The sequence below is a fragment of the Bombina bombina genome, chromosome 12, assembly GCF_027579735.1.
Source record: "Bombina bombina isolate aBomBom1 chromosome 12, aBomBom1.pri, whole genome shotgun sequence".
NCBI lineage: Eukaryota > Metazoa > Chordata > Amphibia > Anura > Bombinatoridae > Bombina > Bombina bombina.
In genome coordinates, this window is record NC_069510.1 from 100,599,626 (window position 1) to 100,623,874 (window position 24,249).

General features: G+C 39.7%; 1 protein-coding gene across 2 annotated transcripts in view; it reads left to right on the forward strand.

The window, feature by feature from the left end:
- The window catches only part of ITIH6 (inter-alpha-trypsin inhibitor heavy chain family member 6), a 153,620-nt gene that overhangs the window by 41,359 nt on the left and 88,012 nt on the right, over positions 1 to 24,249 (forward strand). For both annotated transcript variants that reach the window (XM_053695764.1, XM_053695765.1), the window contains exon 3: positions 6,402 to 6,556. In XM_053695764.1, the coding sequence (XP_053551739.1) occupies positions 6,402 to 6,556 (155 nt within the window). The remainder of the gene's footprint in view (positions 1 to 6,401; positions 6,557 to 24,249) is intronic.

Below are 24,249 nucleotides of genomic sequence, written 5' to 3' on the forward strand. Positions count from 1 at the left end.
TTTTAAATTAAACTCCAGTCACCACTGCACCCTATAGTTTCTCCTTTCTCGTTTGGTTTCGGTCGAATGACTGGGTATGACGTAGAGGGGAGGAGCTATATAGCAGCACTGCTTGGGTGATCCTCTTGCACTTCCTGTTAGGGAGGAGATATAATCCCATAAGTAATGGATGACCCGTGGACTGACTACACTACAGGAGAAAGGAATTTATCAGGTAAGCATAAATTATGTTTTTGTCTTATTATTTAGAAATAGTATACAATTTTAATCAACTTTCTAATTTACTTTAATTTTTTTTATTTATTTTTTTATTTAATTTTAGAATATAACCACACCTTCGTTATAATTTACAGGTAGAACTTTTTAACAGTGATGTCACATGAATAGTTTTAGGCTACACATATCTAACACCATACCTCACAAGTTATATGAAGTAGTTCCAAAGAGTCATTCAATAGTAGTATACGTGCTGAGTTTGTAGAAGACCTCCCACACGCCACCTCGGCCGCTGACAGCACAAGGAAAGGCCACATACGAGTGCAGATTGAATACCAAGCTTATTTAACCATAATAAAGAGATTTGAGATTAACCTATCGATAGACATTACTACTTAAGTGTGGCTTAGGTTTCTTACCTTGTGGGTATAGTGGCTATTTATGTTTTATAGAAGTTATGCATGTTTGAGCGATTAATTTTAAAATAACACAAGACATTAGTTCAGTGCTTATCTAATGAAAACACTTTTCATAACTTATAAAGTAAAACGTGTAAGAGTCTAGAGTTCCAGCATCTTAATTAGAACTTTTGCTGCTGTCTAAGAGTTATACATTGCCTAAGAATTATCAGCCTTCAGGGATCTTCAGCTTTGGATGCATAACTTTGATATAAGTTATTTTTGATATATTCAGAGACCATGAAGCACTGTTTGACAAACCATTGGAAAATTGGTTTCTTTTTGACACTGAGTCCACGGCTTCCAGGGGCCCCCCCCCCCCCCCCAACACCCTTAGACAATCTCCCAGACTCCGGTCCTTGTATGGTTTGTAAGTGTGATCTTACTGTTTCATGATGATCCCTGGGTTGAGATATTTTATAGGATATTTCTGTATGGCTTTAACATTGTTGGCAGTGGTATGTGAGTCTTTAAGCGTTGTTGTGTGGTGTATCAGATAGATCGGCATTTTTAGTTGATGGTTGGCTAAATTTTGCTCTGTAGCAGCTGTTGACAGAAGGGATGCCGCTTGTTTGTTTTCTCTGTTTACTATCTCTGGCAATGAATCAGCATTATTCTGTGCCGTCAGCTGGTGGGTGGTCGGTTGAGGTAGATCCCCAGCCAGTAGTAGCTCAGGTTGTATGGCCTCCCCGGGCCCTAGGGTCAGGCCGTATTCCCATGTTGCAGATTCTTGTGTCATCGGCACTCCCGTTGTTAATGGCTGTATTCTACGCATGAGTAGTTGGAGCTCATGTTCAGAAGGTTCCTTTGCTATTAGCAGCTGGAAGATCGCCTCCAGTTTAAGGAGTATTAGATCATGTGTATTGGAAGGGCTTTTATCCCTCGTGTCAGCTGGAGTGAAAACCATCGTACTGCTCTCTGTAATTTTCACACTTGGCAGGTTATTGTAGATGACCTGTAGGATCACCGCTGCTACAGGCCTCAAATGTCCAAATCCGGCCCTGGGGTCATAATTTCAACAAAAAGTTATATTGGAATTCGTTCAGGCACATGAATTTAATCGTGTTTAGCGTTAATTGCTGTAGTTGTGGGCTAACTCTCAGCAGATTATAGGCCAATCTCCAGGAGCTCTTGAAATGTGCGACTACACAGAGCCGCTGCTAGGACACGCCCCTCTCTAATTTACTTTTATTATTTAATATGCTTCATTCTCTTGCAGCATCGAACATAACCTTTCTGCGTTTTTAGACTCCCATTGATTTCTATGGCATTCGCGGCCTCAAAGGTGGCGGTTTGAACAATAGGTATGCTGCGTCGAAATTGAGGCAAGCGTACCTGTTGAATATTTCATAAATTGGCAAGAGGTTGAAATAGAGTTGAATGTGACGGCGGATCAGCAGTATTACGCTTGAATAACGCAAGCATCGATTTACATCGTAATGATCTTGCGGGAGCGTATATTACGTCGAACATTTCAACAGATCAAGTTTTTCCAATATTATTTGAGTATTTTGGAAATCTTGGCATCAATGTCTTTATCATTAATCTAGGGGAGATGTGTACAAGATGTGGGTGGTTGCTAAGGAGATTTGTTATCCTACTGTCAAGTGGTAGAATAAGACAGTATGTAGTTCCCCTATTCTCAAAATCATGTTGAATATGCCAATCTATTTTATTAAAGTGACTATTTCCCAGTAAGATTAAAGGGACAGTCAACACCAGAATTTTTGTTGTTTAAAAAGAAAGATAATCCCTTTATTACCCGTTCCCCAGTTTTGCACAACCAACACAGTTATATTAATATACATTTTACCTCTGTAATTATCTTGTATCTAAGCTTCTGCTGACTGCCCCCTTATTTCAGTTCTTTTTACAGACATGCAGTTTAGCCAGTCAGTGCTCAGTCCTAGGTCACTTTACGTGCATGAGCTCAATGTTATCTATATGAAACATGTGAACTAATGCCCTCTAGTGGTCAAAATGCATTCAGATTAGAGGCAGTCTTTGAGGTCTAAGAAATTAGCATATGAACCTCCTAGTTTTAGCTTTCAACTAAGAATACCAAGAGAACAAAGCAAAATTGGTGATAAAAGTAAATTGGGAAGTTGTTTAAAATTGCATGCCTTATTTAAATCATGAAAGGTTTTTTTGGACTTGACTGTCCCTTTAATAAAAGGGTTAATCAGCATAACAGGGTGCTGTTTTTAAGACTTAAGGGTTGCATCCACCCTCCATGAAGTAAAAATATTTAACTGTCAATGAACTAGAAGGACAAATAATTAACATGTAAGACTGACTGACACATGCCCATTGACAGTTTCCCCTGGTGTAATCCGTTGAGTGACAGAGGGAACTGCAGGTCAGTTTATTGTTTGTTTTATAACTGCTGTGATGGATGATTGCCCAGAGCCAAGTGTTTTCCAGGAATGAGTTTAATTCAGTCACAAGGAAAAGGGTCAGGTGTTTAAATACTTCCTGTGGCATTTATATGTGGAGCTACATGGGGCTCCCGTGTCTATGTTCAAGGAAACTGTCTGAGAGCTCAAACATATGGTCTGTAAAAGAAAATTCTTCTTATTTAACATCCTCACTCTTCAAAAAAAAAAAGATTCAGAAATATTTTTTGGAGCATGAGTCTAGATTAAATTAAACATTGTGCACGAAGATGTAAAATTCAAATGTCGTCTTATTACCAGAAGTCAGAAACTCAGTTTCCTGTGAGATTATATACAAAAACAGTAATGTTGTGAAAAGAAACGTTTTTATATGGAGAGGAATGTAGTGGAAAAGACACTCCCAAAGAAAAACTCCCTTTTATTATATGTGTGGTGGGTAAGGCATGGGCAACGCACTGGTGATGTGGCACAGTTTATAGGTAAAACATTTCTGTATTTGTAAGGCACTGATATATTTCCCAGTGGTTTACTATATCCACAATATTTTGTCTTACCAAAAGTGATAACCAACACTATTTTCTACAACATGAGAGGACAGGAAGCCTAAACTTATTTTCATGATTCAGATAGAGCATATCATATTAAACAGCTTTCCAATTTACTTCCATCATCAAATTTGCTTAACTTTCGTATTATCCTTTGTTGTAGTACATTACTGCTCTTGAGCCTACCTAGATATGCTTTTCACCAGGATACCAAGAGAAGCAAATTAGATAACAGAAGTCAACTGGGAAATTGTTTATAATTGCATAGTCTATATGGATCATGAAAAATTAATTTTGACTTTACTGTTGCTTTAAGAGATGTATGTATCTTCGTTCACATCATATGTGTCATATTATTCATGAAACAGTGAAAAGTAGTACTCTTAGATATTTCATAATACTTTAGCTCTTGGCTAACCTTGCCAGCTGCAGACTCAAGCCCAGATTGGCTCCCCCAAATGAGGCAAGTGGTGGGTAAATTTTGCTTACTGAAAAACAATTGCAGAAAGCAATTTATATTTAAAATATTTAGACTTGAATGATATGATTTTCTATAGCAAGACAACAGAAATTTATTGTTATCACAAGATGTTTTCTGTCCCTTGATTTGCTACTCAAAGTCTGAGATTGCCAAAGAGACAGAGAGGCCTATCTATCAAGCCCCAAACGAGCTTAACAGCCCGTGTTTCTGGCGAGTCTTCAGACTCGCCAGAAACACAAGTTATGGAACAGCGGTCACAAAGACCACTGCTCCATAACCCTGTCTGCCTGCTCGGAGCAAGCGGACAGGAATCGCCGGAATTCAACCCGATCGAGTACGATCTGGTTGATTGACACCCCCTGCTGGTGGCCCATTGGCCGCGAGTCTGCAGGGGGCGGCGTTGCATCAGCAGCTCTTGTGAGCTGCTGGTGCAATGCTAAATACGGAGAGCGTATTGCTCTCCGCATTCAGCGATGTCTTGCGGACCTGATCCGCACTGTCGGATCAGGTCCGCAAGACGTTTGTTAAATAGGCCTCCATGGCGCAAGACTTATATTATACACAGCCTAACAAGATTAATCACTTAGTTATTACTGCATATTAAGATGGCCGTCCTTGGGCTCTGCCTTGTTACTATACAGAAATCCACATCAATAGGTTGTACATAAATTCTTAAGCTGCCATATAACAGCATTTCCAAGGACATTAAGCCTGGGCACTACAACATTTTGTATCTGCCAGTATCCATGTTTATCCAAAATCCATAAATATTTCACTATTCTTAAATTTGTGATTCTATAAAATACAGACACATGTTTGTTTGTTTTTTTAAATCAAGTTCACCTACTTGACAATCTCGTGGAGGAGAGGTGGTTGGTCTTTGTTTATGGTCTCTGTATAAACGAGTAGGGTCTGGGTACCTTAAAGGAAATAGGATCATTATCATCATGCCTGTAAATTCAAAAATGTAAAAGTATAGCAGTTTTCATCTATAAAATTTGTCACCAAAAAAAATACCTGATTTAGAAGGATATAGACCAGTCTATTTAATTGTTGTAATAAAGCAAGCACTAAGCAGTTGCCTATACTTAATAGAAATCATTGCAGTATGTATTATTCATCATTTTAAAATTATTTAACCTTTTATTTATATATTTTGTACTTCATTTGTGACATGTCCATTACTTACTGTCACATATTTAGCTTGATGTCATAAATCTTCTAGAGTAACATTAACTGGTTTACTATTCAGTGAAAGCTAGAGAGACAGGAAGTAAACTTCTGCCCATGCTCAGAAGAGGCAGAATACAACTTAAAGGGACATAAAACAGTTACAGCAATCATTTTGATAAAAATAACTTATTTGCTCTTACATTAACTGCACAACATGATAAAACACACACTACATTAAAATATGAGCATTTTATTAAGTGTATGACTTATTTATTCTTTTTTGGTAGCAGGCTCCATAGTTGCTGGTTACAGCTGATATGAATTGATATTTATGGCTTTAAACCACATGTCATTTAAAGGTGCTATTGGTTATTATTTTTTTGCGTTTTATTGGCAATTAGTTTTTCATATAATAGCTGTTAAATCTGTTGCTAGGCAACAACATGCACACTCTTCTACAGTTCACCAGCAGAGGCCCACAGGAACGAATCACTGTTTCACACAAGCCCAGTAGAGGGCTTCGCACAAAGAAAAACTAAGTTTAAACATGGCAGCTCCCTATGCATCCTGCAGGCAGTGGCTTAGCAGATAACTTTAAAGTGCTTGTTTAGAGTGAAAACGGGTACATTATATTTTTTATATACTTAGGGGCTGATGTTTAGGCTCGCCTGAAACATACGTTAAAAAGCAGCGGTCTTAAGACCACTGCTCCTTAACTTATCCACCACCTCTGAGGCGGCGGACAGCAATCATCCCGATCAAATACTATCGGGATGATTGACACCCCCTGCTAGTGGCCAATATGCCGCGAAACTCCAGGGAGCGGCATTGCACAAGCTTTACACTAGAAATGATTGTCGGCTGTCGGCATTAAGCGATGTCCGCTCGCATCTTAATAAATTGGCCCCATATTCTTTATGTATTTGTTCTTGTGTAATGTTTATGTTAATTTGAGCACTGTTTTCTGTCCCTTAAGTTTTTATCATGTCTGCCCCATATTTAGCTGTAGGCAGGGGCTACACTGAGAATTTCTAAGTGATAATATTGCAAGAAAGCAAGTAAGTTGTTTGCAGTTTTTTAACACAATCATTTTATGTTTATTTTGATTTAACATATTTTAATTTTTTTCTAGCTAACGATCAGCAGCTTGTTCATTCAATCCACCATCGTGTCCAGATATGCCTTCACCAAGGTACAAACCATTATGGTCAACCCACACTCAGAGGGCAAGGAAGCCATCTTTGACTTGGAGTTGCCCAGCTCCGCATTCATATCTAACTTCACACTGTAAGTATCTCTGATTCACCCAATGGTGCATGTAATGCGGTAGATAAAAAAGAAAACATCGTGTTCTACTGACGTTCACTACAAGATTGTATTTTAATTACAGAGAACACATACAGAGAACTAATTTAATCACAGCTATTTGTTAACTTCTTTGGCTTTGATGAAACAAAGCACTTGGCCAGCACAAGAAGGCTCTTTGATTCCAAGACTTTAAAAGTTCAGGCATTGAACGTCAATCCCTTCCCACGACCCTTTTTTAAGTTCTATTTAAAGGGAATTCCCATAAAAAAAATAGTCAATATTATTCCTTAAACTAGCAAAGTAATCATCAACCATCTGTATATTTGAATGTTTGAAATGGTTGCATTCTTTGTAATCTTCTGTAAAAGTACTCATTATATACATTGTGTGATCCCCTTGGGGGCATAGTTTTTAATGCTGGTAGAAGGAATTTATGAAACAGCTTCATTTTTATTTTAGCGCACAAGTGTATACACAGCAACTCCCTCATCAGGGATTCTCCAGTGTTGACTATTTTGGTTCCTCTAAAATTAGAGCTAATAATGCAACAGCAGAAATCACTTATGATTAAACCATGTTAATTTAAAAGAAAAACAAACAAACATATGTTTTAAATCTCTGGTTTATTGCAATTCAACTAAGAAAAGACAACAATTATAGGTTATTTTTTCCGAAAAGTGCCTTTTTTTGTGGTTGGACAAACGTTTGACGCTTAACATACTGCATGGCCAGATACGTTATATATTAGTTGAAGCTCTACATCTGCTCTTTATTCCCCAGTACAGTTTTTTAAACCACAGACACTTTATACACATCAATTCAATATGTCATCTAATCACCATATTTTTTCTCTGTGTCCTGTCCAACCTTGACATTTTTTTTTTAAATTAAATTTAAAAGGGAAGTTTAGCTGTGGCTTGGAGGTTTCAAAAACATTCTGCTGGTCTGCACAAGCCGATTCAGACAGGCCTGTTCTAGATTATAGTACTTTTATCTGTCATTGTATATGCCATTGTAAAACTCATTCCAAGTCATAAAAACATCATTAGAACTTGTTGACTTAGAATGCATGGAGGCTTGTCTCCTATAACAACCTGCTTAAGAAGGCTCAACTTCATTTAATGGTCTCCTGGGCAGATACAGTGTTGCAAGACAGCAGGTTAAAAAGAAAATACCTGTTGAAGGTTGAAAAATGATCATATAGTGATAGAAAAATAGTGCACAATCTGCCCATCTTGACAACCTAAAAGATGCATTCAGATGGGTTGCAGTGGTGAGGATGGAAACAGATTACAACAGTAAACTATGAAAGTCGTGATTGTGCGATTTCCTTTTAAAACATGATTTTAATAAAGACAGTACTGTCAGTGACAATCACTTCAGTGTGAGTGTGACTTGCAATTAAATATTAAAAAGTAAATATAAAAACACGCAATTTGTAGATATTGGTGTACTGAAGTTACTATAGACGTATGCCATTCATGTCAAGATATGGTTACTGAGTGTTGAGGATTTATGCAGTCATATCAATCAGTTTCGGGAGACATCCCAGTTTCTCTATTGAAAAGCAGTACTTGACATACGAAAAATCATTTTTTGGTAGCTTTTCTGTGGAAAACTTGTTTGTGGTGACAGGATTTTGATGATATAGCATTGTGATCACTCAAGAAAATAGACATTAGTTAGAAAAGCAAAAACCCTTTTCGGGAGCAAATTGCAGAGAGATTGTAATTAAGGTCCTCATCATATACCATCAATACACTTTTTAAAAATGTAATTAAATGATAAACATATATTTTACATTTACTATGTATATATTTGAGTGTAATACTTTATTTTAATATGTTTTACATGCCTTTTACTTGTGTTTTGTTATACATTTATTTTAGCCCTAACAATATACTACAGGTCTCAAGTCATGATAAATTTTTAAACTTTCATGTGCTGCGCATACATGTATGTATCTTGTAATATGAGCGATGTTAAGCTCTAAACAATTTTCTAGTAATTCTGTTTCACCATGGATTTGTAATCCCAGGGCACTCGATATTGACAGCTCTCCATGCGCTATCACTTGTAATCTTGGCCTATGTCTGATACCATGAATTAATTGAATGCCTGAAGAACCAGCTATATAAGTTATAGGTGGAATAAAGTACTACCAATTAGATAATATACTGCAGAATAGAGGATATTACAAACCACTAGTCAAATATCCAGAAATGAATAACTTCGGCTACCCTGACTGGGTAGCTCCGTCAAAATGGTCCTTCCTGTACCTGGAACCTGTAGCTGTAGAGCGAAGAAAGTGATTTTAGCAAGAGCCCAACCTAATAACCAGGCAAGAACAGTATTAAGGTGAAACACGAACAGAGTTTATTGGGAAAACACACAGCTTTTATACACCTTTGCCATCTTGATAAGAGCCTTATCTGATCCAGAGATTCCCGCCATTCCCACCCCTCCAGACAGCCTGGCACCCCCATAAGAACAATAGGCACATAGGGATCCCACAGTAACTAGGTCGCGATATCAGGGTGATCCCAAGGGAGCGGGGCTATTCCCGGATACCATGGTAGAGCTCCGGGCCCTAAGTTATCCTAGTCTAAAAAGCTACAGGATCCATTGCTGGGGCCGGAGCAGCAGCTGATCAAATATACACCGGGCCAGCCAGTGTTGGTAGGGAGAGAGGGGTGTCCGAAACCCTGAGTTCCAAAGGGAGCTCCATCCTGGCAATCACCCCAACCCTTGCCCATCATACAAATCCCCAAAAGAGCAGAGCTCTGGGGCAAGGGGCCTCTGGAGCGACCTAGGTTGAAGTTCAGCAGGGATCCCTATCGAGTCCGGCCGGCGAGTAGTTCCATGATATTCCGGCTGGACCTTGATGAGGCGGGGAGGGGATAAGCGGGATAGTGATCAGCTCTTTCAGGCAAAGTTCAAGCAGTGTAACAACAATTAACAAGGGGGTTGGTGAAAACACAGTAATCCAGTACAGGGAGGTGACCTTGGCAGCTTGGTATCCGTGACAGTGCTCCCCCATCATAGTCCGGCAGACCCGGCTAAATCCTGACGGGTCGGCTTGGGGCTGTCGGGCGATGCCATTCCAATTTAGTTTGCTGGGAGAGGCCATCTGCATTGCCGTTGCTGTTTCCCAGCCGATACTGAATTGTAAAGTTAAAGGACTGCAAGGCCACGCTCCACCGCAACAGGGTCCATTGTCCTCAGAAACACGGTTAAGCCAGACCAGGGGGTTGTGGTCTGTGAGCACTGTGAAAGCTCTCCCATACAGGTAGGGTTGCAATTTCTTGAGTGCCCACACCAGTGCCAAACATTCCTTCTCCACTGCCACGTAGCCTACTTCCCGAGGTAGTATTTTTCTGCTAATGTAGGCTACTGGGTGCTCCCGGCCCTTCTCACCCACCTGGCTCAGCACTGCTCCCAACCCGAACATGGAGTCATCTGTATGAACACAAAAATGTTTGGATGGGTTAGGAGCGGCCAGGATTGGGGCAGAAACTAGTGCTATCTTCAGTTGCTGGAAGGCAGCCTCGCACACAGGCGACCACGGGATTTGCCGGGGTAAGTGTTTTCTGGTCATGACGGTCAGGGGTTTGGTCAGGTGCTATAGTTAGGGACAAACACTTATCTGGCTTTAGCATCAGACCCGCAGCCCTGATGCGGTCCAAAACAGTGCCTATGTGGACTAAGTGTTCCTCCCAGGTATCACTGAAGATCACAATGTCATCCGGGTATGCACAGGCATAATCCTGGAGGGCATCGAGGAGGCCATTGACCATCCTCTGGAACACCGCCGGAGTAGTCTTCACCCCATACGGCATGACCTTAAACTAGTACAGGCCGAATGTGGTGATGAATGACGACTTCGGAATGGATTCCGGGTCCAGGGGAATCTGCCAGTACCCCTTGAATGTTGTTAGAAAGTTACCCTGGGCGATGCGGTCTAATAATTAGTCTACCCATTCGTCAAGCAGTGTAACAACAATTAACAAGGGGGTCAGTGAAAACACAGTAATCCAGTACAGGGAGGTGGCCTTGGCAGCTTGGTATCCATGACAAGATACCGTAAACTTTGTTTCCTCTTAATTTGTTCCAAATGACTTGTTATTCCTGCTGAGTATATTGAGTATATTGAGTATAGAAATTAGTTCCTTTGTGTTATTTTGCTCATTAAAACCCTCAAATATTGTTTGCAAAGATTTGTTCATTTAAATGAGCAGAGCCTCTAGAAAAAGCAGACTCATGTTCTCTCTCTCCATACAAAAAAACCCCTAATATTTAGGCACTGAAATGCTAACTATTGCTGGGGGCTTCAAAAAGTAAAAACAGGTACAACAATATCTTTCTCCCTCTCCCACCCCCACTCTGAGGTTAATTTATGCTGTTGTTTACACTGTGTTGCATATTTTTTTCTACTGAAAATACACCAATATTCATATTTTCATTATAGGTGGTGGTTTCAAAAGCAAAAACAACTATTTTGAATGATAAAATAAAGGTAAAGGATGTTTTAAAAAAAATATATGACACCTAAATATGTTCTAAAACATCATATTCGATGGAGCATGTTATTTTAAGACTATCAACACTGCACCAGATTAGAAGTGGAACGCAAAATTGCGCTTTTGCAAGCACGATATTTGCGCTCAACTCATAATGCCAGCGCACACAGTTTTGCGCTTCTATTAGAGGTGAGATGCAATGTGAACATGACCTCGTGTTCGCATTGGAGGGAAGCTTTGCGCTCATGAGAGCTTGCTTCCATAAGCTCCAATGGGAGCCTCATTCTGAACCTAGTGCAGCGCAGGGGGTAAGTCATGCAGTGATGGGCAGCCAATGTAAAATATATACGTATATGAATATACAGTATATATATATATATATATATATATATATATATATTATATATATATATATACATATTTATGTACACAAAACAATCAGAGGAAAAGAAAGAAGGGTATTCCACTGATACAAAAATACACCATTAGCACTCATGTAATACCATTAGAGAAGTTGGGAATTGTATTTTTAGTGCTTGTTGTCACAGTATTTCATGAACATATGATTAAAACAATCAATCTTTATTCAATAATTATTATTATTAAAACATGGGTGATTAAAAACAATAGTTCAGAGACCTATAATAAACCATACGAGTGGATTGCTGAACTGCTGACTGCATGGTAATTAATAATAAAGTGAATAGCTGCTGCTTAGCTGCAAGTTATATTCGTTCATTAAACAGTTAAATGGAATCCAATGTGAACACAGAGAAAGGCTAGTAAGAAAATTATCTCATATATATAATTGAAATACTTATATTATCTCTGTTATAAGACACATTAGAGAACTAAGGCCTAGATTACGAGTTTTGCGGTAGCTGAAAAAGCAGCGTTAACAGGTGCTAACGCTGCTTCTTTCCTACCGCTGGTATTAAGAGTCTTGCAGGTTTAGGGTCACCGCACACTTTTTTGGCCTTACCGCAAAACGACTTACGTAAACTTCGTAAACCCTTTTTTCTATGGGACTTTTCATACCGCTGGTATTACGAGTCTGTCCTGGGAGGCCAAAAAGTGAGCGGTACACCCTAAAACTTCAAGATCAATACCGTAAACTGAAAGGCAGTAGTTATGAGTTTTATGTACAACGCGGTAACATAAAACTCATAACTAAAGTGCTACAAAGGACACTAAACACCTATAAACTACCTATTAACCCCTAAACCGACCTATAATAAAATTATTAACCCCTAATCTGCCGCTCTGGACATCGCTGCCACTATAATAAACATATTAACCCCTAAACAGCTGCACTCCCGCCTCGCAAACACTAGTTAAATATTTTTAACCCCTAATCTGCCGCCCCCAACATCGCCGCCACCTACATTATACTTATTAACCCCTAATCTGCCACCCCCGACATCGCCGCCACTATAATAAACATATTAACCCCTAAACCGTCGCACTCCCGCCTCGCAAACATTAGTTTATTATTATTAACCCCTAATCTGCCGTCCCTAACATCGCCACCACCTACCTACATTTATTAACCCCTAATCTGCCGCCCCAACGTCGCCGTCACTATATTTAAATGTATTCACCCCTAAACCTAAGTCTAACCCTAACACCCCCTAACTTAAATATAATTTAAATAAATGTAAATAAATATTCCTATCATTAAATAATTTATTCCTATATAAAACTAAATACTTACCTATAAAATAAACCCTAAGCTAGCTACAATATAACTAATAGTTACATTGTATCTAGCTTAGGGTTTATTTTTATTTCACAGGCAAGTTTGTATTTATTTTAACTTGGTAAAATAGTTATTAAATAGTTATTAACTATTTAATAACTACCTAGCTAAAATAAATACAAAAGTACCTGTAAAATAAAACCTAACCTAAGTTACACTAACACCTAACACTACACTATAATTAAATAAATTAACTAAATTAAATACTATTAAATAAATTAAATTATCTAAAGTACAAACCCCCCCACTAAATTACAGAAAATAAAAAAAACAAATTACAGATATTTAAACTAATTACACCTAATCTAATAGCCCTATCAAAATAAAAAAAATGCCCCCCAAAATAAAAAATAAAACCTAGCCTAAACTAAACTATCAATAGCCCTTAAAAGGGCCTTTTGCGGGGCATTGCCCCAAAGTAATCAGCTCTTTTACCTGGAAAAAAAATACAAACAACCCCCCAACAGTAAAACCCACCACCCACACAACCAACCCCCCAAATAAAATACTAACTAAAAAAACCTAAGCTCCCCATTGCCCTGGAAAGGGCATTTGGATGGGCATTGCCATTAAAAGGGCAGTTAGCTCTTTTGCAGGCCGAAACCCTAACCTAAAAAAAACAACCACCCAATACACCCTTAAAAAAACTAATACTAACCCCCTGAAGAGCGACTTACCGGGAGACGTCTTCATCCAAGCCGGGCCGAGGTCCTCAACGAAGCCGGGAGAAGTCTTCATCCAAGCCGGGCGAAGTGGTCCTCTAGACGGGCAGAAGTCTTCATTCAGACGGCATCTTCTATCTTCATCCATCCGGCGCAGAGCGGGTCCATCTTCAAGACATCCGACGCCGAGCATCCTCTTCATCCGACGACTAACACAGAATGAAGGTACCTTTAAGTGACGTCATCCAATATGGCGTCACTTAGATTCCGATTGGCTGATAGAATTTTATCAGCCAATCGGAATTAAGGTAGAAAAAATCCTATTGGCTGATTGTATCAGCCAATAGGATTTTTTCTACCTTAATTCCGATTGGCCAATAAAATTCTATCAGCCAATCGGAATCTAAGGGACGCCATCTTGGATGACGTCACTTAAAGGTACCTTCATTCTGTGTTAGGATTGAGCTTGCATTCTATTGGCTGTTCCAATTTAAATCCAATTTAATTTATTTAATAGTATTTAATTTAGTTAATTTATTTAATTAGTGTTAGGTGTTAGTGTAACTTAGGTTAGGTTTTATTTTACAGGTACTTTTGTATTTATTTTAGCTAGGTAGTTATTAAATACTTAATAACTATTTAATAACTATTCTACCTAGTTAAAATAAATACAAACTTGCCTGTAAAATAAAAATAAACCCTAAGCTAGATACAATGTAACTATTAGTTATATTGTAGCTAGCTTAGGGTTTATTTTATAGGTAAGTATTTCGTTTTAAATAGGAATTATTTAGTTAATGATAGGAATTTTTATTTAGATTTATTTAAATTATATTTAAGTTAGGGGGTGTTAGGGTTAGACTTAGGTTTAGGGGTTAATAAATTTAGTATAGTGGCGGCGACGTTGGGAGTGGCAGATTAGGGGTTAATAAATTAGGTAGGTGGCGGCGATGTTAGGGACGGCAGATTGGGGGTTAATAATATTAAACTAGTGTTTGCGATGCGGGAGTGCAGCGGTTTAGGGGTTAATATGTTTATTATAGTGGTGGCGACGTTGGGGCGGCAGATTAGGGGTTAATAAGTGTAGGTAGATTGCGGCTACATTGGGGCGGCAGATTAGGGGTTAATAAATATAATGTAGGTGGTGGCGGTATCCGGAGCGGCAGATTAGGGGTTAATAAATATAATTCAGATGTCGGGGGCAGCAGATTAGGGGTTAATAAGTGTAAGATTAGGGGTGTTTAGACTCGGGGTTCATGTTAGGGTGTTAGGTGTAAACATAAAATTTGTTTTCCCATAGGAATCAATGGGGCTGCGTTACTCAGTTTTACGCTGCTTTTTTGCAGGTGTTAGACTTTTTTTCAGCCGGCTCTCCCCGTTGATTCCTATGGGGAAATTGTGCACGAGCACGTTCAACCAACTCACCGCTGACTTTAGCAGCGCTGGTATTGGAGTGAGATTTGGAGCTAAATTTTGCTCTACGCTCACTTTTTGTCTTTTAACGCCGGGTTTCTGAAAACTCGTAATACCAGCGCTGCATGAAAGTGAGCGGTGAGAGAAAACTGCTCGTTAGCACCGCACCCCTGTTACCGTAAAACTCGTAATCTAGACGTAAGTTAATAAATATAGCGGTTTCTGTTATTTTGTCATATAGTTGCAACAATGCCCTTGATTATATCAGCATATAGACTGAGCAACTTTCCTCTGATTGTTTTGTGTAAATAAGTTTAAACAATACACAGCACCTCCAGGCCCTATATATTTATAAATATTCACTGATACAAGCCATTAATTATCCCACTAGGTGGTGCCATTGGTACAACTCTCCTCCATATATATTTATGTGTTTATATGTCTATAGGTAAAGGTAGCTTAGATAAAGTATTTGTTTTTTCTGAAAACCCATAATCCTGTAACATCTGAATCATATTACAAGGTTTGGTGTGCTATGGCGATATCCACATCTTTAGATATAAAAAGTAGAATAATCGGCGTGTGCAGTTGTGAAGGCATGGGGTGTATTTGAACCACAAACCTAAAGACTTTGGGGCATATTTATCAAGCTCCGTATGGAGCTGAAGGCTGAAGTCATGCCGAAAACAGAAGTTATGAAGCAGCGGTCTAAAGATAATAATAACTTGTCCACCTGCTCTGAGGCAACGGACAGAAATCAACCTGATCGAATATGATCGGGATGATTGACACCCTCTGCTAGCGGTCGATTGGCCGCGAATCTGCAGGGGGCGTCACTGCACCAGCAGATCACAAGAACTGCTGTTGCAATGATAAATGCCGACAGCGTACGCTGTCGGCATTTATCGATGTGCGGCGGACATTATACGCTACTTTGTATCATGTCCGCTCGCACATTGATAAATATGCCCCTTTGTATTTGTTGGGTGCTGCTTTACCCATTGAGGTTTTTACCTGCTTAGGAAGAATTTTGCTCTGTGGTACCTGTGTTCATCTGGATTCTGGACGTGGGTACCTGATTTACCTTGCTGCAGTTTCCTGAATCCTTGTTCCATCTTTGTGTATGATCCTGGTTCATTCCTGATGCTGCTATAACTTTCCTGCTTCAGTTCCTGATCCTGGCTTTGATTGCTGTAAAAAAGTATAAGATTGTGACTGTTCTGTGCAGACTTGATATTGTCAGAATGCTTAAATATTATTCGGATAACACTTTTTTGTTCTTTTTAGTGAAAGAATCAGCCAAATGGATTCTAAAACCTTATTAGCCAATTGAATTCACTCAACGATCCTGATGATTTATAAACTCCTAAAAAAAGCCTGATCTTTGTTTGGCCAGCTTTAATTCCACTTAAATCTATTTATATGATTATTTCACACACAATGAATTTCCACAAACATTATATACTATGGCCCCAATTTATCAAGGTCTGTCGGACCAGGTCCGACAGACCTCGCTGAATACGGCGAGCAATACACTCTCCGTATTCAGCATTGCACTAGCAGCTCACAAGAGCTGCTGGTGCAACGCCGCCCCCCTGCAGACTCGCGGCCAATGGGCCACCAGCAGGGGGGTGTCAATCAACCCGATCGTACTCGATCGTGTTGATTTCCGGCGATGTCTGTCCGCCTGCTCAGACTTTGTGACCGCTGCTTCATAACTACTGTTTCAGGCTCGCCAGAAACACGGGGCATCAAGCTCCATTCGGAGCTTGATAAATATGCCCCTATGTGTGTTTGTTTTTGTAATCCAAATCTTTCTGCAAGTCTGCATCCTATTAATTATATTAACAACTTCATCTCCACCAAGTCCTGCTCTTTTTGGAAGATGCCTGTTTCCTATTGATTTTATTAAAAACATTCACTTCAGCTCAGCCTGATTTCACTCTTTGTGCAAGAAATTTGCAACCTATTAGTTTTATCAATAACATTCACACAATCTCAGCCTGCTTCTGCTCTTTCCACACATTGGGGCCGATCTATGAAAGTGCGAGCGGACATGATACGATGTAGCGTATCATGTCCGCCGCACATCGATAAATGCCGACAGAATACACTCATAATAACACTATCTAATTAAAATTATTATTAAAAAAAATTGTGTAAAAACTATATAAGGCCTCAAAGATATGAGGTCTCAGGTGTTAGAAAAAAAGGATTGTAAAGGGATTTGACATAGAGATACATACATATACATGTCTAAATATGCGCATATATATACAGTATATATGTGTGTGTGTATATATATATATATATATATATATATATATATATATGTGTGTGTGTGTGTACAGATGTATTTATATGTGTAGAGATGTATTTACAGACAAACAGTATATACACAAATAAATACATAGGTATACATATACAGACATATAAGTGCATTGCAGCCCTTTGCAGTAAAGTAGCTGAAAACATGTAAAATATTAATGCAATATTCATATTTAATCAAGTGTTTAACTATGTATTTACTGTAAAAATGTAACATTACAATGTTCTTCAGATAGAGAATAGAATTTAACATTACAATGTTCTTCGGATAGAGAAGTAATTACATTATATATATGCAAAAGAAGAGTGCACTCACCAGGACTTTTCAAAAGTTTATTTTCTAAGTTGTGAACGTTTTCGGGGGACTAGCCCCTTCCTCAGACATACAAAAACTAAATTTTTGTATGTCTGAGGAAGGGGCTAATCCCCCGAAAACGTTCACAACTTAGAAAATTAACTTTTGAAAAGTCCAGGTGCGTGCACTCTTCTTTTGCTTCTACATATCCTGTCTGTTGCACCCCAGGCATTTGTGACTTGTTATCTGGAGTGCTTGTCTTCTCTACAATCCATAAATATATAGTATAGCTATATACTGTACCAAAATACCATTAGATATACAGTTGTGAAAAAGAAAGTACACCCTCTTTGAATTCTATGGTTTACGCATCAGGACATAATAGCAATCATCTGGTCCTTAGCAGGTCTTAAAATTAGGTAAATGCAACCTCAGATGAACAACAACACATGACATATTACACTGTGTCATGATTTATTTAACAAAAAATCAAGCCAAAATGGAGAAGCCATGTGTAAAAAACTAAGTACACTTTATGATTCTGCTCGTAGAACCACCTTTAGCAGTGTAAAGGTCTTACCTGGAATGGAGTCTGTAGCAGAGATATATGTTCACCCTTGCAGGTATCACAGCCCAAAGTGATCAGATAAGAAAACCACCTGGACTGTGAATAAAAGCATGTGAGCTGTGTGCAAATACCAAGGATCCGAGTATGCTGTACAAACAAGGGTAAATTCAAGAGAGTAGTCAAGGTATTGCAGAGATCAAAGGAAGCCAGAGGTGCAGGTAAACGATGAACAGAGCCGGGGTCACAAGCCAGGGTCAGTCTTAGGGATTCAGGAACAAAGACACCTAAACAGGAAACATGAAACAAAGAACTGACACTGAGCACAGGAAAAGGCAGGGTTATATAGCCAGCTAATGAGCTGCTAATTGGAAGGAAGTCCCAGGTAAGCCTGACTGACAGGTTGTAAATGAACACAGGTGATCCAGGCAAAGCAATAACCTGAGTCCACCCCAGTGCTGCAGGCAGGATAAGGAAAGCTTACATACACATAAATAAAGAGAAGCAGCCATGGCTTAGAGGCAAGAGAAAAAGCCTAGGATACAAGTGGTCCCAGGTTCAAGTCCCTCGCTTGCCCCCAAAGGGGTGACCACGCCTGGCTGTCTGCATGGAACGGTGGAAACCATGACATTTCCCTCCCCTTAAAATCGCCCCCCCCCCCCAGGCGCAAATAGGCTGGGTTGAGACCACTTTGAGTTCGGGGGTAATGTCAGCCACATCTTCGGACGTGTCAAATATGTCATCTTGCAGGATGGCGACTCTCCCGTGGGCATCCAGACCTACAATTTGGTCGTCCTCTAAATTACTGGAAAACACTGTGCCAATATTGGCCTTAGCAGCCTTCTTCCTATTCTTTTTCATTTTAGCTGCTGTCAAAGTACTCGCAGGTGAGGCAGTCACAGCTTGCAATGCTTTCTCGAACATCACAAGATCCTCCTTGCAGACAAGGGTACCATTCGAGGCATAAGTGCAGTCAGGTGGCAGTACTTTGGCAAGGCAGAAAGTAATGCTGGTGCTTGCCTGTGCAGAGGTGATGATGGTTTCTGGATTAGGCATATCATCTGAAAGTTGAGAAGACACTTCAGGAGCAAGAGGTAGAGGCATAATCTGGGTCTCAGGGATTTCAGGACTAACAAGAGCAGGTTCCGTAGGTTTACAGGAAATAACAGTCTCAGAGGTTAGTAGACTCCTCTGAACAGCAAAACTGGACAGCCGTAACAGCAACCTTGGCAGCTCACAGAATTGCATGTAGAACAAAGAGGGTGAACAAAAACAGTGCCTGTTTGGAGAGCTGGAGACCGAGGTGGGCGAATAGGGCAATTGAAGATAAAGTGCCCTCTTTCCCCACAGTAAAAGCAAAGGCAATGACTCCTCCTTCTGGCTCTTTCTTGGGGAGCCAGCCTATTCCGGATTACCCCTATCTCCATGGGCTCCTCAATGTCCTGAGAAGGAGTATATGATTCGTCAGTAGCATCAAGGTTTGCGGGTGAGTACTGGTAAAAAGCATCCCAGTCACAAGGAAGCCGTGCTCTGTGGGAACGTGGAACAGTCCTAGGAACCTTAGTTTGCCTTGTGGTAGTACACTGAGTGGCCATGGCTGTTATGAAAGTTCCCCAGTTGTCTAGGACAGGACTCTTAGCCTGGAGCATCTGGTGTGCCCATTTGTTTATCTGCACAGAAAGCAGGTTGATGGCTGAGCGGACCATGATGAAGTCAGTGGCATATGTAAGAGGCTTTAGGGCAAACAACAGCTTACAATCTACCTTAAAGAACAAGAAGGAGGAACAGCTATCATAGAATCTCTCAGGTAACAGTACAAAAGGTTCAAGATGTGCTGGTTCTGGGTGTACCATACCATCTCTGTGGGCTCCATAATGGTCAGTTCTTATGTAAAGGTCTTACCTGGAATGGAGTCTGTAGCAGAGATATATGCTCACCCTTACAGGTATCACAGCCCAAAGTGATCAGGTAAGAAAACCACCTGGACTGTGAATAAATGCACGGGGGCTGTGTGCAAAAACCAAGGATCCGAGTATGCTGTACAAACAAGGGTAAATCCAAGAGAGTAGTCAAGGTATTGCAGAGATCAAAGGAAGCCAGAGGTGCAGGTAAACGATGAACAGAGCCGGGGTTACAAGCCAGGGTCAGTCTTAGGGATTCAGGAAACATGAAACAAAGAACTGACACTGAGCACAGGAAAAGGCAGGGTTATATAGCCAGCTAATGAGCTGCTAATTGGAAGGAAGTCCCAGGTAAGCCTGACTGACAGGTTGTAAATGAACACAGGTGATCCAGGCAAAGCAATATCCAGAGTCCACCCCAGTGCTGCAGGCAGGATAAGGAAAGCTTACATACAGACAAATAAAGAGAAACAGCCATGGCTTAGAGGCAAGAGAACAAGCCTAGGATACAAGAGGTCCCAGGTTCAAGTCCCTTGCTTGCCCCCAAAGGAGTGACCGCACCTGGCTGTCTGCATGGAACGGTGGAAACCATGACAAGCAGCAATAACTTGAAGCAATAGTTTTCTGTATGACTTTATCAGTCTCTCGCATTGTTGTGGAGGAATTTTGTTCCACTCTTTCTTGTTCTTTAAAAAAAGTTGATTCAGTTCATTGAGGTTTGCAGGCATTCATTTATGCACAGCTCTCTTAAGGTCCTGCCATAGCAGTTTTTGCCAAACGTGGCTCTGTGCATTATGGCCAAACATCTCCACTTTAGTCTTGTCTGTCCAAAGGACATTGTTCCAGAAGTCTTGTGGTTTTTTAGATGCAACTTTGCAAACCGAAGCCATGCTGCCATGTTCTTTTTAGAAAGAAGAGGCTTTCTTCATGCAAACCACCACACAAATCATACTTGTTCAGTCTTTTTCTTATTGTACTGTCATGAACTTTAACATGTAACATGCTACTGAGGCCTGTAGAGTCTGAGATGCTGTTTTTTGGGGTTTTTTTTGCAATTTCTCTGAGCATTGTACGGTCTGACCTTGCGGTGAATTTGGTGGGATGTCGACTTCTGGCAAAAGTGGCAACTGTCTTGAATGTCTTGTGTATAATTTTTCTCACTGTAGAATGATGGACTTTAAATTGGTTGGAATTGGCCTTATTTCCCTTCCCAGATTGATGGGCAGCAGCAATTGCTTCTCTAAGATCATTGCTGATGTCTTTCCTCCTTGGCATTATGTTAACAAACACCTTAATGCTCCAGACCAGCAAACTGCTAAAACTTTGGCTTTTATAAAGGTGGTAGCACTAACACGGGGACTCTCTACTATTAGACAGGTCCTGACGCCAGACCAGAAATCAGTCAAATCGTTTGCCGAATTACAATTAGAATTCAATTTACCTCACAAGCATCACTTCGCATTCCTACAGACGAGACATTATGTACAAAGCATCTTGGGGATGGGAGACATGCCGGACACCAACTGCGAAATATACAAGCTACTGACCCTGACAAAAGGAGGACTGACCTCAATATCACATACCTACAAAGCACTCCAAACAGTGGTTAATAATGCTACTAGGGACCAAATCCAACATAAATGGACAACTTGGACTGAACACCCAGTTACAGACCAAATAATTGAACAAAGCGTCTCAAAGGTGAGGAAGGCATCACTATCAAATGACATACGGGAATCACATACAAAGCTATTACATAATGCATACATAACACCAAAGATGTATCATAAGTGGAGCCCTGAGACCTCGGGACTTTGTCCAAAATGCGCACACCCAAACCCCAACATAATCCATATGATATGGCAGTGCCCAAAACTCACAAGATTCTGGAACATGGCACACAAATGGGTAATGAGAGTTACGGGAGGGAGCATAGACCTGAACATTCAAGCAGTAGTATTTCTCCACACACAGTCAAACACAAACAGGCATATGGCGTTTATTCATAATGTCATACTGTTTGCCAGAAAGCTCATCTTCAAGAAGTGGTTAGAACCTGACTCACCAACACTCACACACCTTAAACTAGAACTACAACAGCAAATTATCCGTGAACAAGTAGATACACAGGGTGACATCATAAAGCGAACTAAACATTTTCTCAATAAATGGGAACCCTTAATTCGCAGCTTAGACTTAGCACATCAGAGACAAATCCTACACCCACTTAAAAACTCAGAATTTGTTCTCGAAGCCCAGTTAAGAGGCAAATGGAACATCTTTTGAACTATTGACAAGGGAACAAACCAATGTAGAGACTAAGATGAGAGACGGAATAGAACCCTGGGGGAGCGCCTTGGGAGGGGTTGGGGTGAAAGAGAGTTGGAAGCGGAGCTGGTTGGGGAGGGGGGGAGCTTAATGTGTTGATTTATGAAAGCTAACAATGAACGAGAGACTCACCCACAATGGAGCTGCAATGACTTGCTTATTGTGAAGGACTACAAAACACTAGAGACTCTTGGAAAGACTTGATCTAACTAATATGTTATGCAAAGTATACTGTTACCTGTTTAACTGCCTTCTAAGGGGAAACTAGGTACAATAAGTTAGAAGAGGAGTGAGGAGAATAGGTACTTTTTGGAGTAACTATGTTATTAGACATAGAAGAAAATGCAGTGCTGTCTTTGGTAGCAATTTTTGTTATTATATTTTGCAAATCTAGTTGTACAAACCATTTGTTGCTTTTTTCAGTGCTGAATATATAAATAAATAATTTAAAAAAAAATAAAGGTGGTAGCACTTGCTGATGATCAATTAATCAAGGGCATTTGATTAGTAACACCTGGCTCTGCTACTTAGCCTCTTAATTCCTATGGAAGCAGTAAGGGTGTACTTAGTTTTTCACACATGGCTTCTCCATTTTGGCTTTATTTTTTTAAAATAAATCATGACACTGTGTAATATGTCATGTGTTGTTGTTCACCTGAGGTTGTATTTGCCTAATTTTAAGACCTGCTCAGGACCAGATGATTGTTATTATGCCCTGATACATAAAACCATGGCTGTGCCTAGAAATATGTATTCATGAATAATTAGAACATATTCTGCTATGTGAAGAACATTGGAATGTAAAATATTTATATTTCATGTCAGGTTAGCACAATTAAAAAATATGTGATCGGCTTTGTGCACAAGCAAAAACATTTTACTTTCAACTTGTAGTATGCGTGCTGCCCAACGCACGCAAAATTTCTGCTTCTAGCAGAGTTAGCTCAGTAGCAATAAATAGCACCCCACTTGTAATCTAACCCTATATTCATCATGATCAGCCTAATACAGGTACAAAACCCTTTATTCAAACTGGTTACTACACCACAAGTCACAAAAAGTTTGTATCCTTTTGGTTTTATTAATGACATACACCACAAGTCACAAGAGGTCTACATCCTATTGGTTTTATTAATTACATACACCCCAAGTCACAAGAAGTCTAGATCCTGTTGGTTTTATTAATGACATACACCCCAAGTCACAAGAAGTCTGCATCCTAGAAGGTTTTATTAATGACATACACCACAAGTCACAAGAAGTCTAGATCCTATTGGTTTTATTAAGACATACACCCCAAGTCACAAGAGGTCTACATCCTATTGGTTTTATTAATTTCATACTCCCTAAATCACAATAAATCTACATCCTATTTGTTTTATTAATGACATACACCCCAAGTCACAAGAAGTCTACATCCTATTGGCTTTATTATTGACATACACCCCAAATCACAAGAAGTCTGCATCCTATTGGTTTTATTAATTACATACACCCCAAGTCACAAGAAGTCTACATCCTATTGGTTTTATTAATGACATACACCCCAAGTCACAAGAAGTCTAGATCCTATTGGTTTTATTAATGACATACACCCCAAGTCACAAGAAGTCTGCATCCTAGAAGGTTTTATTAATGACATACACCACAAGTCACAAGAAGTCTAGATCCTATTGGTTTTATTAAGACATACACCCCAAGTCACAAGAAGTCTGCATCCTAGATGGTTTTATTAATGACATACACCCCAAGTCGCAAGAAGTCTGCATCCTAGAAGGTTTTATTAATGACATACACCCCAAGTCACAAGAAGTCTGCATCCTAGAAGGTTTTATTAATGACATACACCACAAGTCACAAGAAGTCTGCATCCTATTGGTTCTATTAGTTACATACACCCC